Below are 15,455 nucleotides of genomic sequence, written 5' to 3'. Positions count from 1 at the left end.
CCAGTTGCTTGCAAAGAATTAAAGTTCAACTTTTAACATACAAGAGTTAGTCAATCTGTAAAATATTATTATTATTAAATATTATTATTAAATATTATAATTGGTGCCAAATATGTCACACACAATTTGACCTCATTGTTTATTATTGGCCCTTGGCAAGTTCATTCATTTTCTACCGCTTATCCTGGAGCCTATCCCAGCTGTCTTCGGGCGAGAGGCGGGGTACACCCTGGACTGGTGGCCAGCCAATCACAGGGCACATATAGACAAACAACCATTCACACTCACATTCATACCTATGGACAATTTGGAGTCGCCAATTAACCTAGCATGTTTTTGGAATGTGGGAGGAAACCGGAGTACCCGGAGAAAACCCACGCATCGAGGTACGCGTGCTAACCACTCGTCCACCGTGCAGCCCTACCACATCAAACTATGTAATTAAATTTTACGGTTTTGTTGGCCACCAGTCCAGGGTGTACCCTGCCTCTCGCCCCAAGACATCTGGGATAGGCTCCAGCACCCTCACAACCCTCGTGAGGATAAGCGGTAGAAAATGAATGAATGAGTTTGATGTGGTGTGATGTTTAAAGTGCTCCTGAAAAAGGGACATGAGAACATACAGCTGATAGTATAACACTTTTATAGATAAAATGTGACAAATAATTCAAGGAAACTCATAAGCATAAAATAGTGTGTGTTAAATATATGTTAAATCAATGCGGTCAAAATATTTGCCATACACTCTAAATCACACCACTAATTGACTCATAACATGTCAAATATTAGTACTTATCAGTTTATTGAATGCAGCGCATTGCTAGTGTGCAGTGATTGACACTGACCACCACAATAATACAGAAGATACGTACTTATTAAAGAGACATGCTCTATCTGTCCAAAAGGGCTACCTGAGCCTCCTGTGGTATCTGCTGGGCGTCAATGTGGTCAGCCAGGTACGCCGTCAGGTGGCGGTCGGTGTTGGCCAGCGACTCCTGAATGGCCCGGAGACTTTTGTCATTCTCCTGAGCCCACTGGAGATTCTTGGCCAGCTCCTTTTGCCTAAGCAACACCTGAGTGGAAAGAAGATGAAAAGAAATCACATTTTCAAATCTCTCTGTTGCTCACCTCCGCAAAAAGGTTCATCCACCCACCACTGCTACCATGCTCCCACCCCCGGCATGCACCCTCCTGCCACACGAACTCCGCGGCGTGTCTCTCATGGTTTGTGGATGTGAAGCCCCGACATGGCTGACAGCATCCACTTTCTCTTTTTCCTCCCTGCCGATTGCTTACAGGATTAGCAGAACACTTACATCATGAACCTGCTTCACGTCATGTGGACAGGCGAAGTGTATGCATGCTAATCCCGTACAGAAGGATCATGACTAAGTATAGCCCTGAGCCTGCACAACCCTCCTCACACCCTCATTCAAGCCGCAGAGTGGGCTACTGTTTCAAACTTGTAAAGACAAACACCGATAACGAGCTTCCCCTGTGGCGACGCACTCCAAACACAAACGCCTCTTTAAGCAGCCTCCATGTTGCCCAAACTTTCCTGCAAGCACGCCAACCAGCGGCCTTTCATTTGGCACACATGGCTTCAGTGTGAACGCCACACTCGGAGACAATATGAAACACTTCATGGCATCCATGGGCTGCATTTATCTTGGCTTTTCAATGTAGGACTCGGATATAACGGGATTATATGCTTACCCTACTGTTTCTACTGCCTTTATTTTATTTTGACACACAAGCAGTGTGCTAGCACAAAGATAAGATCATACTCACTTTTCATTCCACTTTATATATACAGTGGGGAAAGTCAGTAGACATTCATAATGATGCATTCACTGTGCCGGGGATTTGTGGTACAGATAAAATAAAATAAAAATATAAGACAAATAGACAGTCATCTGAAAACGTTCACGCACTTCCTGATTTCTTATTTCAAACAATCATTCATTCATTTTGTACCGCTGGAGCCTATCCCAGCTGTCTTTGGGTGAGAGGCGGGATGCACCCTGGACTGGTGGCCAGCCAATCACAGGGCACATATAGACAAACAACCATTCACACTCACATTCATACCTATGGACAATTTGGAGTCGCCAATTAACCTAGCATGTTTTTGGAATGTGGGAGGAAACCGGAGTACCCGGAGAAAACCCACGCATGCACGGGGGAGAACATGCAAACTCCACACAGAGATGGCCGAGGGTGGGATTGAACTCAGGTCTCCTAGCTGTGTGGCCTGCGCGCGAATCACTCGCCGCCATGCAGCCTCAATAGTGTTGGTTGTTAACCAAAAAACGTGTTAACCGGGGCGGATGTTAACCAAGTTTAGTATGTTTTTTTTGGTTAACTGTGAAAATTTAGGCCAGAATTTTGTGTGCACTTAAGCCTATGTCTTGTTGGGAGGAAATCGGAGTACCCGGAGAAAACCCACACATGCACGGGAAGAACATGCAAACTCCACACAGAGATGGCTGAGGGTGGAATTGAACTCGGGTCTCCTAGCTGTGAGGCCTGCGTGCAGCCTTCAAACAAATCAAACAAATGTAAATATGAGACAATGGCATCATAAATGAATACAACTGAAACATATTATTATATTATATATAGTTATTATTATCTCATGTGTAACGTTGATAGGTGTATTAAAATATTTAAAAGGTATATCATCTGCAATTAATTGCAATAATTATGAGTTAACAAAAATATGATTAAAAATATAATAAATATAATATAATAAATATAATAATATAATATAATAAATATAATATACGTATATATAAAATATAATTAATCATGATTACAATTCTTTTTGACAGATCCTTTTTTTCTCGATTGAGAAAGAAAAGCATTTCTCGAATGAGTGGAGGAAAGGTAAAAGCACTGCATTCATGGATGACGGGAGAAAGCAGCTTTGAGCTGCCGACTCTCATCTCGCATGAGCATGTTGACTGACACACACACACACACACACACACACACACATCCATGACAATACACACTCAATGTCTGAAATACAAGAATGTGACACACACAGCCTCTGATGGCTTGACAAACAAAAGGAAGCTTATCAGGCTGCAAGAAGAACATTAATCTGGTGCTTTGGTGGTGGTGGTGGTGGGGGGGGGGGTGAAGGGGGGATCAACCCAGCGGGCATTGACTTGTCTTTGTGTGAATGTGTGTGTGTGTGTGTGTGAAAAAGTGTGACTAATCTGTCAGCAGAATGCTGCCAATGACAGTAGCTAGAAGGAAAAGAAGGAAGGAGGAAGAGCGAAAGGAAGAAGGAGGCAGGCAAGGGAGCAATGGGGAGTGGGAAGTGATAATTAAGGAGGGTAGGGTGAGAGGAGGAGGAGGAGACGAGGGCAAGGAAGTGATGGGAAGGTGTTACAAAGACGGCGAGGGTGCACATATTTTCAAATGATCGCACACACTTTGTGCTGGATTTTTCAAATTAAGAGTATTCCATTCATTCATTTTCTACCGCTTATCCTCACGAGGGTCGTGGGGGTGCTGGAGCCTATCCCAGCTGTCTTGGGGCGAGAAGCGGGGTACACCCTGGACTGGTGGCCAGCCAAACACAGGGCACATATAGACAAACAACCATTCACACTCACATTCATACCTATGGACAATTTGGAGTCGCCAATTAACCTAGCATGTTTTTGGAATGTGGGAGGAAACCGGAGTACCCGGAGAAAACCCACGCATGCACGGGGAGAACATGCAAACTCCACACAGAGATGGCCGAGGGTGGAATCGAACTCAGGTCTCCAAGCTGTGTGGCCTGTGCGCTAACCACTCACACCACTCGTTCATACCTATGGACAATTTGGAGTCGCTAATTAACCTAGCATGTTTTTGGAATGTGGGAGGAAACCGGAGTACCCGGAGAAAACCCACGGTACCCGGAGAAAACCCACAAGTATTTCATAATAATAATATAATAAAATAATAAATCCAGCAGATCCACCCTTGAATAGCAAAAAAAAAACAGGTTGTTGACAGGCGCATCATCACGGTTATCAAACCAAATGCCCCCATCCAAAAATAATACCATAACATAGTCTACACTAATAAAAATGCAAAAAAATACTATTTTCTACTAATATATAACCCACAAGGTATGCTGGGAGCATGATAATTTAGCATAAGCTCATGCTGTGTGATTAAGATGATGCGGCATGAATCAAAAGGTCTGTTTAATTTAATCTGGGTAGGCCACTCCGCTTTGTTGGTCACACCCCCTAGCGCTCCCGAGGACTTCCACGTTTACGTACGTAAGGCAACCTGCAGCTTGTATAACGAGGTCAGTAGGACTCATTCAGAGCCATCCAAAACATCTTTCACGGCTCACTTCTAAACGTAAAATCATGGACGGTGAATTATCATCGTCACGTCTTACCCTCGCCATGAGCTCGTCCCATCGCGTGTTGAAGGCATCCAGTTTTTGCTGAATCAGCTCATCCAAAACGCCGCCATCCATCAGAGTCTGGGCCAGCTCCCGAATATGGTTCCTGTTGTCCTCCGGGTGTCGCAAGAGAGCCTCTAAACCCTGCGTAGATGTCCATGCAACACATACACACACATTCCTTGCTCATTAGTGTATAATCTTTACTACGGCCATTTAATTACATTTCACATTTGGCAGGTATTATGACATTTATCAGATATTATATTTGATACACCTGCACTAGGTAATCCAGGGGTGACCAAAGTGCAGCCTGGGAGATATTTGCAGTTTCTAATTGGCCTGCGACCAAATTAAACACGGCGTGCATTTGAACATTACACCTGCAAAATAAATGGCCGCCAATCTGTGTTGTGACAAAGTGGGACCCCGCAACAAAGCACACTTGATGCTGGATTGTTGCTTTTTGTATACAAAGGTTATTTACCCTGCCACTATGTTGGATCCCGGGCACCGCCTGTATGTTGGGCCGAGTGTAAAACAGTCAGCCATGCACCAGGAATGGCATTTAAATGAAAGTGAATGTAGTTTATAAAATGTGATAAACATACTGAATTATTTGCAATTACCAGGAACCATTGGGGAACTTGATCCTTTTTATGTGTGACGCGTGTTTCTGTGCACACTCACATCCAGCGCCTCCTTCAGCTCCTCTGCTCCTCCCTGGAGGTTCTCAGTTTCATCAAGCTTCTGCTCCAGCTGGTCCAGAAAGGCATTCTCTTGCTCCAGGTAGGACAGCAACTCACACCAGCACGCCCAAACCTCCTACACACACACACACACACACACACACACAAGGGTCTTAATTAGACATGGGCGAAATGCACTGATGGAAAAAGGAATGATGCCGACAGAAGATAAGTGAGCGGCAATCAGAAACTTGCAGAAGGAAGCAGGAAGTGGAGGAGGAGTTGGAGCGTAAAGCAGAATTACCAGCACACCAGGGTAATTATTTGTGACGAAAACGTGGCAGAGAGGGAAATGATACCCGTACCGACGGGAGGATGGAGGCTCTGCACCACTGAACACGACAATCACAATATGAGGTCACATTTTGTTCAATTAACAAAGCGTAGCATAAAGTAGAGTTTATGCAAGGATGGCTGTGTTTGTGTGTCAAACTGCTGTGTTTAGTACGACTCGCATTTGTGAGGGTCTAACATGCACGGAAATGTAACAATATTTCAGGGTATTTCAGGCCGGGTGAAAACGTTCCGAACACGAACCCCAGAAGTCACTCAATGGCGCCATAGAAGTCTATCATGAAAGGACACACATGTTCCAAAACAAACAGGACCGAATAGTCTTAGGGACTTTGACCAAATGAGCCCAAATGAAAAATCAGGCAGTTGGGCGCCAGAGGATGTGGGCGGAGCATGGCGGCAAACTTTGATGGTCAATCTGATGCTTGGAAACTATCAACGTTCATACTTGGGCTCCACAGGGTCACAATTTGGTTGTTCCATATGATGAAGACGCTTCCTGAATTTGTCCAGTGTGGGGCCCAACTATATTTTTTATTCAATATTTCAACTTTGTGGGCTGCACAGTGGTCGAGTGGTTAGCACGCAGACCTTACAGCTCGGAGACCTGAGTTCAATCCCACCCTCGGCCATCTCAGTGTGGAGTTTGCATGTTCTCCCCATGAATGTGTGGGTTTTCTTCGGGTACTCCGGTTTCCTCCCAACAAGACATAGGCTTAAGTGCACACAAAATTCTGGCCTAAATTTTCAAAGTTAACCAAAAAAAACATGCTAACCTTGGTTAACATCCGCCCCGGTAAACACGTTTTTTGGTTAACAACCAACACTATTGAGGCTGCACGGCGGGGAGTGATTAGCGTACAGGCCACACAGCTTCAATCCCACCCATGTTCTCCCCGTGCATGCGTGGGTTTTCTCCGGGTACTCCGGTTTCCTCCCACATTCCAAAAACATGCTAGGTTAATTGGCCACTCCAAATTGTCCATAGGTATGAATGTGAGTGTGAATGGTTGTTTGTCTATATGTGCCCTGTGATTGGCTGGCCACCAGTCCAGGGTGTACCCCGCCTCTCGCCCGAAGACAGCTGGGATAGGCTCCAGCACGACTACGAGCCTCATGAGGATAAGCCGTAGAAAATGAATGAATGAATGAATTACAACTTTGTTACTTACATGACATAATTTTTTGTCATATTTTGTCACAACTTCTTTTTGTTAGAATACAATTTTTTCCTCTTAATGTTTTGACTTTATTCTCATAAAATTATAGATGTTTTTGTACATTAAAATTGTTTTTTTCCAATTATTTCGACTTTCTTGTTGTGAATTTTCTTCACGGAATTATTACTTTATCCCAATAATATTCTGACTTTATTCTGGTAACATTTTCACTTTTTCCGCAAGCTAATTTTCCAAAATTAAAAATTTTATTCTTTGTTTTGTTTGTTTGTCATAAAACTATTCAAATTTAAGATAATAAAATGAAATTATTTTTCCTCACAGTCCGCAAAATTTGAGTAAATGTGCGACATTTTCTCATGAGATTACAACTTTTTTCTCTTCATATTTAGACTTTATTCTTGTAAAAATTTCTGCTGTTATTAATTTTTCAGTTTTCTTGTGAAATTATGTTTTTATTATGTGCTCCAGGTCGCACTTTTGATATCAGTTCAAATTCAAAATGTTCAGGTCATTCGGAACACGAGGGCTAGCAACTGACATGTTCCCAAAAAATTCCCATTAGAAATGAATGAAGAATTTTCCACATTTTCTTATTGTGACCTTGACTGCCCTTATTACTTCCACATTTCTCACCCGATGAGAACCATGTCAATATTTCACCTCATTCAGTGGACTGTATCTATTTCCTCCATCCCCCAAATTCCCACCTTTACCAAAATTCCACATTTTCCAAGCACAATTACCCTTAGATCCTAATAATTCTCACTACTTCCACATTTTTCAACTCCTTCAAGGAATTTGACATCTTTTGCCCCTAAAATTCTTATTGAAAAGAACGTCCTTTCCCCCACATTTCCCAAGCCATTCCAGCATCAACAATTATCCCAGATGTCCCATCCAGCATTCCATTTCAGCTTTAGCACTTTCTACTGAAATGGCCTCCACTGTTTTTCTTGACTATTGAGGCAGGTGAAGCTTTCCCAACTCCCAAGTGCGGAATGAGAACAAAGTTTGTGAACTTCATTAACACAAAACGATGCAGTGGGTGGTCCGTGATGTGTAATGACACATCATCAAATGAGGTGATTCTCTTTCCGACCATAAGGTGTTGCATCCGGGGGAGACCATTTGGAAGCTATTGTGTTCAAGTCCTGTTGCCGCGTATAAAGTATGAATAGCTTAGTTTAAACCTGTAAAAATCACGCAAACGCTAATAAGCTTAAAGGGGACCTTGAGTTGTGGATTCCTATAGAGCAACTACACACAATAACCAGCACAACAGGGCCGTATGCGTCAAAAACTAGGAGCAATTTGAAATATCTTAAGTAAAATTTTTACTCAGAAACAATTCTGAGTAAGTATTTTAAGTATTTTAGCGCATGAGTGGGACAGCACTTGCGTCACAAAGAATAGTCACCATTCTAGAATCGCTGCAGTATTCGTGTGATAACATAGCTAGTTAGCTAGCTCGACAAAAGGCTGAGCTTGTGTACGAAGCCGAGAAGAGACGCTCGGGGTGGATTTATCTGATGTTTTTGCCCCGTATTTGATCAGGAAATGTGCAAATTCAGCAATATTTACCAATGAAAATGTAAAAAAAATAATGGAGTCAATGAAGTCCATGTGGTCAAACGGTTTTGGATGCATGCATCATCGTCATCCATTAATATATATTAATTAAAGGGCCCAATGCCGCCACAAAAAAATCACCTGAGCGTCTCAAAAACCTACGATGGCGCAACCAAATGTGGATACGATTTGGGTTTGCATGTATGGACATACGGCGGCGTCATATCCTGCCTCACGACAACAATGAAATATTACCTCCAGAGTTTTGCATTTCCCGTCCAGACGGCTGCACAGGCGCTGGTAGTTGGCCTTCAGCACATCCAGCTCTGAACGCAGGGCATCGTGGGCGGTGGGAGGGGCCTTGGCGATAAAACTATTCACGCTGTCAGTCAGGAGTTTCACCTTCAGCTCCTTGGAGTGCACCTCCTCCTGGGCCCTCTGACGGAGATGCAGAACATTTGGTCAAAGAATGGAGGTGGCATATGCTAATTTGTGGATTATGTGGAGTATTCCTGTTTATTTCTACTATAAAAAGTGACTGGATATCATTAAAATTGCATTACAGTCCTATGACTTCACACCTTGAGTTCCTCCACAGCTTTGCGAAGCTCTTCGGGTGTTTTGTAGGTGAAATCTCTCTCCAGGTAGTCCTCCTCAGCCTGGTTTATCCACTCCTGCATCTCCTGCATCTCCTTTCTCAGAGCCATGGTCTTATCCAAGCCGCCTTTCAGAGCCGACTTCTTGGCATAAGCCTGCACGGTGACATCACACGTGGAAGCACGACGGCAGGAAGGCCTAGAAGACGAAGCGCTGGTACGTCGTACCCACCTGTTTGCAAACGTTCTCCCATTGGGCGTTGAGTTCATCCAGTTCCTTCTGAATGTGGGCGGCGAATGGCGGCTCCGCCTCCTTCTTGAGCTGCAGGCCCACTTCGTTGATGCCGTTGACGCTGGGCTGGATGGTGTGGATGTCGTTCACCAGGGCCTGGTCAATCACTTTGGATCAGCGTTTCGGTTCCTTGGACTTGAGTCATGAGTCGGGCTCACCGTGCACTGCTCTAGTTGTTTCTCCAGCGCCTCGGAATCTCCAAGCGCCGGCCATTCTTCATTTAGGAAGACATCCACATCCGCCATCCACTTCTTCAGTGTCTTCACATCGTTCTAATTCACAGGGATGAAAGATCCCACTCGTCACAATAGTTTTACAAAGCCCCAACATTCAGTGGAATCACTGACTCGAACGCGGCACCCTGCGTGTTGCTGACTCACAGTCAGTGCATTCATTTTATTGAGTGTCAGTGCTAAATAAGCCGCCTTATTTGATTAAAAAAAAGGTGAGAGTCACTATTGAATTCAGATAAGAACGAAGATGGTGTTACCTTCCCGACTCCCTCGTCACTCATCGCCAGCTTCTCCAGCAAGAATCAATAATAATAATAATGGAGATATTAAATATGCATTCGTAATTTATCATGATTCCACATTGTACAAAATGTATTGGGAACATATGAATTGGATTGACATTATTTTCTATTGGAAAAATGTTTGTATTTTAACGGACCTTTTGGAACAAAGTCATTCATTTTCTACTGCTCGTTAGAGCGACCCTCATGCGGGGGCATGCTGGAGCCTATCCCAGCTGTCTTGGGGCAAGAGGCGGGGTACACCCTGGACTGGTGGCCAGCCAATCACAGGGCACATATAGACAAACAACCATTCACACTCACATTCATACCTATGGACAATTTGGAGTCGCCGATTAACCTACCATGTTTTTGGAATGTGGGAGGAAACCGGAGTACCCGGAGAAAACCCATGTCACAAATAGGAAAATGTGGAAAATTCTCCATTCACTTTTAATGGGAATTTTTGGGAACATGTCAGTTGCTAGCCCTCGTGTTCCAAATGACCTGAACATTTTGAATTTGAACTGATATCAAAAGTGCAACCTGGAGCACATTATAAAAATATAATTTCACAAGAAAATTGAAAAATTTACAACAGCAGGAATTTTTACAAGAATAAAGTCTAAATATGAAGAGAAAAAAGTTGTAATCTCATGAAAAAATGTCGCAATTTTACTGTGAGGAAAAATATATATTTTTTAATATCTTAAATTTCAATTGTTTAATGACAAACAAACAAAACAATGAATAAAATTTTAATTTTTAGAAAATTAGCTTGCGGAAAAAGTGAAAATGTTACCAGAATAAAGTCAGAATATTATTGGGATAAAGTAATAATTCACAACAAGAAAGTGGAAATAGTTGGAATTTTTTTAATGTACAAAAACATCTCTAATTTTATGAGAATAAAGTCAAAACATGAAGAGGAAAAAATTGTATTCTAATAAAAAAATGTTGTGACTTTGATGTCAAAATATGACAAAAAATTATGTTGCATGGGTGCTGGAGCCTATCCCAGCTGTCTTCGGGCGAGAGGCGGGGTACACCCTTAACTGGACCCATGCATGCACGGGGAGAACATGCCACAAGGGTGGCCGAGGGTGGAATTGAACTCGAGTGTCCTAGTTGTGAGGTGTGCGCGCCATGCAGCCACCCTCATAATATTATAATATAATATTCTCGTAAAACCTTTTTTTATCATTAAAATACAACTTTTTCTCTTCATATTTCGACTTTATTCTTGTAATTTTAACCATTAAAAATATTTAACATTTCAACGGAACAACATTGTTTTTCCTGATAATATTCCTCATAATATCACAATGTTATTCTTTTTCTTATGAAACTACTATTGATTTCACATATTCTTATTACTATATTCCAGTCAAATTAATGCTAAATTTTCAATATTTGCTGTTATAATTTTTAATAAAGTTTTCTTGGATCATATTTTTTTTTTTATCTTTAACGGAAGATTTGCGGTAAAAATATTGAAATGCATTCCAGTCGGAAGTGCTTCTGACCTGAAACTGCAGGAGTTTGGCCATGAGCTCCTGGATGGTCTTGGCGTTTTCCGTCAGCGTGGTGCTGAGTCGCCTCCAGCGTGCCATGATGTTGTCCATCTCAGTGCGATACCTGCACAAGTACCAACAGCAGTGCTCTTTTCATTTCCTTTGACATTCCGGAATGGAATTTCCGCATGAGAAGCACGTATCCTAATCCACAGGGTCCTGTCTGGGAAGCTCTTACTTCTGGCAAATGTCAGGCGGAGCTTTCTGGAAGACCTGCTCCACAGCCGCCGTCAGGTAGTCCACCTCCCCTTGGTGACTGGTCAGCGCCACCTGGAGCGCCTGGAGGAGTCCGACACAGGAAGATAGCAGCTGGAATGATTACTCTATCATATATGGAATGATTACTCTATAATATATTCGATTTCACAGCAGAAGTGATTTTACTTTTACTACCCGGCGGCGACATCAAATTAGACACAAAGTGATACAGACGCATTTCTACTACTCGCAAAGTCATGCTGTATATTTCATACACTGATCATGATTATTATGTTATTGATTAACTATACGCTGCATTTATTCATGAATTATACAATGTTTATGTCAGTGCTTTACTCCTGTATTTATTCATTTATTTGTTAATAACGCCAATAATAAAATGTATTGTATTGCAGCCTGCGGGCTATTTTTAACGGCCTTTGCTACATTTTAAAAATATTGTAAAATAAAACAGCAAAAATTACAAATTCAGCAGGGATGTTATGACAAAGTGAAAATTTCAAGATAATTTTTTTTTATTTAACAAGAAAGAGATGTGATTTTAATTGCAACATAAGGAAAATAACATAATTTTAATAGCATTAAATTTAAATATTAAAGACAAAAGTCATTTTTATTCTAAAGTTGGATGAAAAAAAATCAAAATAAATCAACAATTTTTCATAAAAAAATAAAGTGTTTAACAAATAAAGTCCAAATTTTCAGGAATTAGTCTGCAATATTTATAGCATTATGAGAAAAATACATACAAGTCACAATATGAGAAACAATTTAAGTTTTTGGAAAATTAAGATGGGGAAAAGTCAAAATATTGGAATAAAGTCATAATTAGGAATGTCCAATCTTGGCTTTTTTGCCGAAAACTCTCAATTTACTGATACCGATATCATCTGATACCGATACTGAATTGTGCAACATGACATGACAGCATTTTTTTAAATATCGTTTTTATGATTGGGAAAAAAATGTGATACCGATATCAAATTTTTACGCTGATATCGGGCCGATAATTATGGCACATGCCTAGTCATATTTAACAAAGAAAGGAAATTAACCACACGGTGGTCGAGTGGTTAGCACGCAGACGTCACAGCTAGGAGACCAGGGTTCAATTCCACCGTCAGCTATCTCTGTGTGGAGTTTACATGTTCTCCCCGTGCATGCGTGGGTTTTCTCCGGGTACTCCGGTTTCCTCCCACATTCCAAAAACATGCTAGGTTAATTAGCAACTCCAAATTGTCCATAGGTATGAATGCGAGTGGGAATGGTTGTTTGTCTATATGTGCCCTGTGATTGGCTGGCGACCAGTCCAGGGTGTACCCCGCCTCTCGCCCGAAGACAGCTGGGATAGGCTCCAGCACCCCCCGCGACCCTCGTGAGGAAAAAGCGGTAGAAAATGAATGAACGAATGAATGAAATTGTCCATAGGTATGAATGTGAGTGTGAATGGCCCTTAGAGGAAAAAGTTTGGACACCCTTGGCATAGAAAACAAATGGATGAGTGTTTTCTTTTCTTTTCTTTTGGGTGTGAGCGCAGGAATGAGAGGATCATTCTGAGGGACTGCTTAGCTCTGCCGGGACTCTGCTCATCCGCCTCTCATAATTACGCGGGCTGCAGGCAAACACAAAGCGAGGAGGGCAGCTCGCTGCATGTTAAGCAGGCAACTTGCCAATTTTCACGCACATGTTTTGCCTCAAGTTAAAGGGTTTATTTTCTAGGCTGATGAAAGAATAGCTTTGCTCATCTTGTGGAAAATGTTATTTTAGAATCCAGCATTGTTTCCCCTGCCATTGTGTTAAATGATCCACATCATTCTTTTATTAAACAAACTAAATAACCTTACTTTATTTATCTGATTTACACAGCAGCAGATCATTTCTCTTTTCTACACAGTCGAGTTAAAATTGATCATCTTCTCTATGTATTGCAAAAGGAGGAGCAATCGCATTAATTAAATGTTTTTTTTTTAATTATTTTGACTGTGGATTCATTTGCGGCCTTTCTGTTGCTTGCTAATATGAAAGTTTATGAAATGTAATGTGGAAGTCATTTCAATATGGTTATGAAATGGTCATTTTCTACCACGTATCCTCACGAGGGTAGCGGGGGTGCTGGAGCCTATCCCAGCTGTCTTGGGGCGAGAGGCGGGGTACACCCTGGACTGGTGGCCAGCCAATCACAGGGCACATATAGACAAACAACCATTCACACTCACATTCATACCTATGGACAATTTGGAGTCGCCAATTAACCTAGCATGTTTTTGTACCCGCAGAAAACCCACGCATGCACGTGGAGAACATGTACACGCCACACAGAGATGGCCGATGGTGGAATCGAACTCGGGTCTCCTAGCTGTGAGGTCTGCACGCTAACCACTCGACCCTCATAATATTATAATATAATATTCTCGTAAAAACGTTTTTACTCATTAAAATGCATTTTTTTTTCTCTTCATATTTGGACTTTATTCTTGTAATTTTAACCATAAAAAATATTTAACATTTCAATGGAACAACATTGTTTTTCCTGATAATATTCCTGATAATATCACAATGTTATTCTTTTTCGAATCGAACTCGGGTCTCCTAGCTGTGAGGACTGTGCGCTAACCACTCGACTGCCGTGCAGTCCAATATCACCCAATATTGTATTTTTATTTCTGATATCGGACATCCCTAATATTAATAAATCATTGCTGATTTGTGGTTGAATATTCACTTCTATTAGTTTAAAATATTCTTATTTAAGCAAATTGTACATATTTGTCTGCCTAAATTAAGCATATTCAAGCATAAAAATGGCCAAATTAAGTAAAATACAAATATTATAAGGCATTGATGATATGTAGCATTGCTAAGTAGGTGTCAGTCATCTCGACAAGGAACTACTCCAATGATAACATGTGAGTCTTATTTTTTTCTTATTATGTCTACTATATTGACTAAAACCCAATAGAGTCAAATTTAGAAGGTTATAATCATGTTTTCTATGCTCTAACTATGGAAATATTCCATCATAAATAAGGAATTCTTTATTAAATGTCTTTATAAAATGTCCTTATCTTTACTTTTAAAGGATTCTTGTAGCTACGGACATGATTTCCTGTCATTTGGGTATATTTTTTAATCAGAGTCTTGTATTTTTATGCTCATCTAGTATAATAACTGCGGTAATTTTGTTGTATGTTTTGATGAAAATAGCGATAAAATTGTCGTACATGCGCACATCTTTCCTCTGGTGGCTAACAATCTAAAAAATAAATATAAAATGGGAACATTTTATAAGTCGCGGTGGTAAAATCCTGTTTAATACTGCCGTGTTTTTATTTTGAAGCTTACTTTGAACCGAACAAGACGTTGAGATAATGTGATGTGTTTTTGGCTCGGCTTCATCGCTCGTACCTGGACGTCCTTCAGTCGCTGCTCCATGACGGGATACTCTGTAACAGCTGTGGACGGAACAGCCAGCTTGGCCTCACACTGCTGCAACCACGCCAGCAGCGTTGATATGGTTTCCTTGTAACGAGCTGGGGGCAGGCTCTCCAGAACTAGACACACCAGAAACAGAAGATGTTCCCATCATAAAGATGTGCTGAGACTGAATAAAATGCTATTCGGCAGTTTCCGTCTGCTATCAGTAAACACTTCCTAATGCGCTCTGCTCACATCGACACTGGGAAGGAGGAAAAGTGCATTGGAGAGGTTCTTAATCACAAACACAGCAAAGTCAGCTCTGCATGGGATCACATTAGCGATGCTCCTATCGATCGGCCGCCCGTCAATATCAACGGATTTCCGTGAAAAAGATGGACATATGCAATCAAAGCTTGTCAAAGCTATTGCAGCTTGCAGCCTGTAGAGATCGTCCACCCCCCCGCCCACGTTCTGCATTTTGTGTTTCCATTGGTTTGATGATCTGAACCATTTACGTGTGACACCACTGTATCTTCTACTTTATTCTTGTTGCCCTAACCCACTAGAATAAATTCTGTTTGGGAATGATACCTTGTAATGGTAAAGTAATGGTAATGGTTTTATTTC

At 41.5% G+C, this 15,455-nt stretch overlaps 1 protein-coding gene across 17 annotated transcripts in view; it reads right to left on the bottom strand.

Annotated features, from left to right (window-relative positions):
• Positions 1-15,455, bottom strand: part of dmd (dystrophin) — a 198,192-nt gene that overhangs the window by 93,643 nt on the left and 89,094 nt on the right. For all 17 annotated transcript variants that reach the window (XM_058052496.1, XM_058052506.1, XM_058052498.1 and 14 more), the window contains 10 exons: positions 14,817-14,962; positions 11,371-11,471; positions 11,145-11,256; positions 9,263-9,376; positions 9,045-9,200; positions 8,798-8,968; positions 8,472-8,654; positions 5,114-5,248; positions 4,418-4,567; positions 912-1,073 (listed from right to left, as the gene is read on the bottom strand). In XM_058052496.1, the coding sequence (XP_057908479.1) occupies positions 912-1,073; positions 4,418-4,567; positions 5,114-5,248; positions 8,472-8,654; positions 8,798-8,968; positions 9,045-9,200; positions 9,263-9,376; positions 11,145-11,256; positions 11,371-11,471; positions 14,817-14,962 (1,430 nt within the window). The remainder of the gene's footprint in view (positions 1-911; positions 1,074-4,417; positions 4,568-5,113; positions 5,249-8,471; positions 8,655-8,797; positions 8,969-9,044; positions 9,201-9,262; positions 9,377-11,144; positions 11,257-11,370; positions 11,472-14,816; positions 14,963-15,455) is intronic.

Source organism: Doryrhamphus excisus, chromosome 16 (assembly GCF_030265055.1).
Source record: "Doryrhamphus excisus isolate RoL2022-K1 chromosome 16, RoL_Dexc_1.0, whole genome shotgun sequence".
NCBI classification, from domain to species: domain Eukaryota; kingdom Metazoa; phylum Chordata; class Actinopteri; order Syngnathiformes; family Syngnathidae; genus Doryrhamphus; species Doryrhamphus excisus.
Note: the sequence above shows the minus strand (reverse complement) of the source record. Positions and strands in the feature narration are given on the sequence as shown.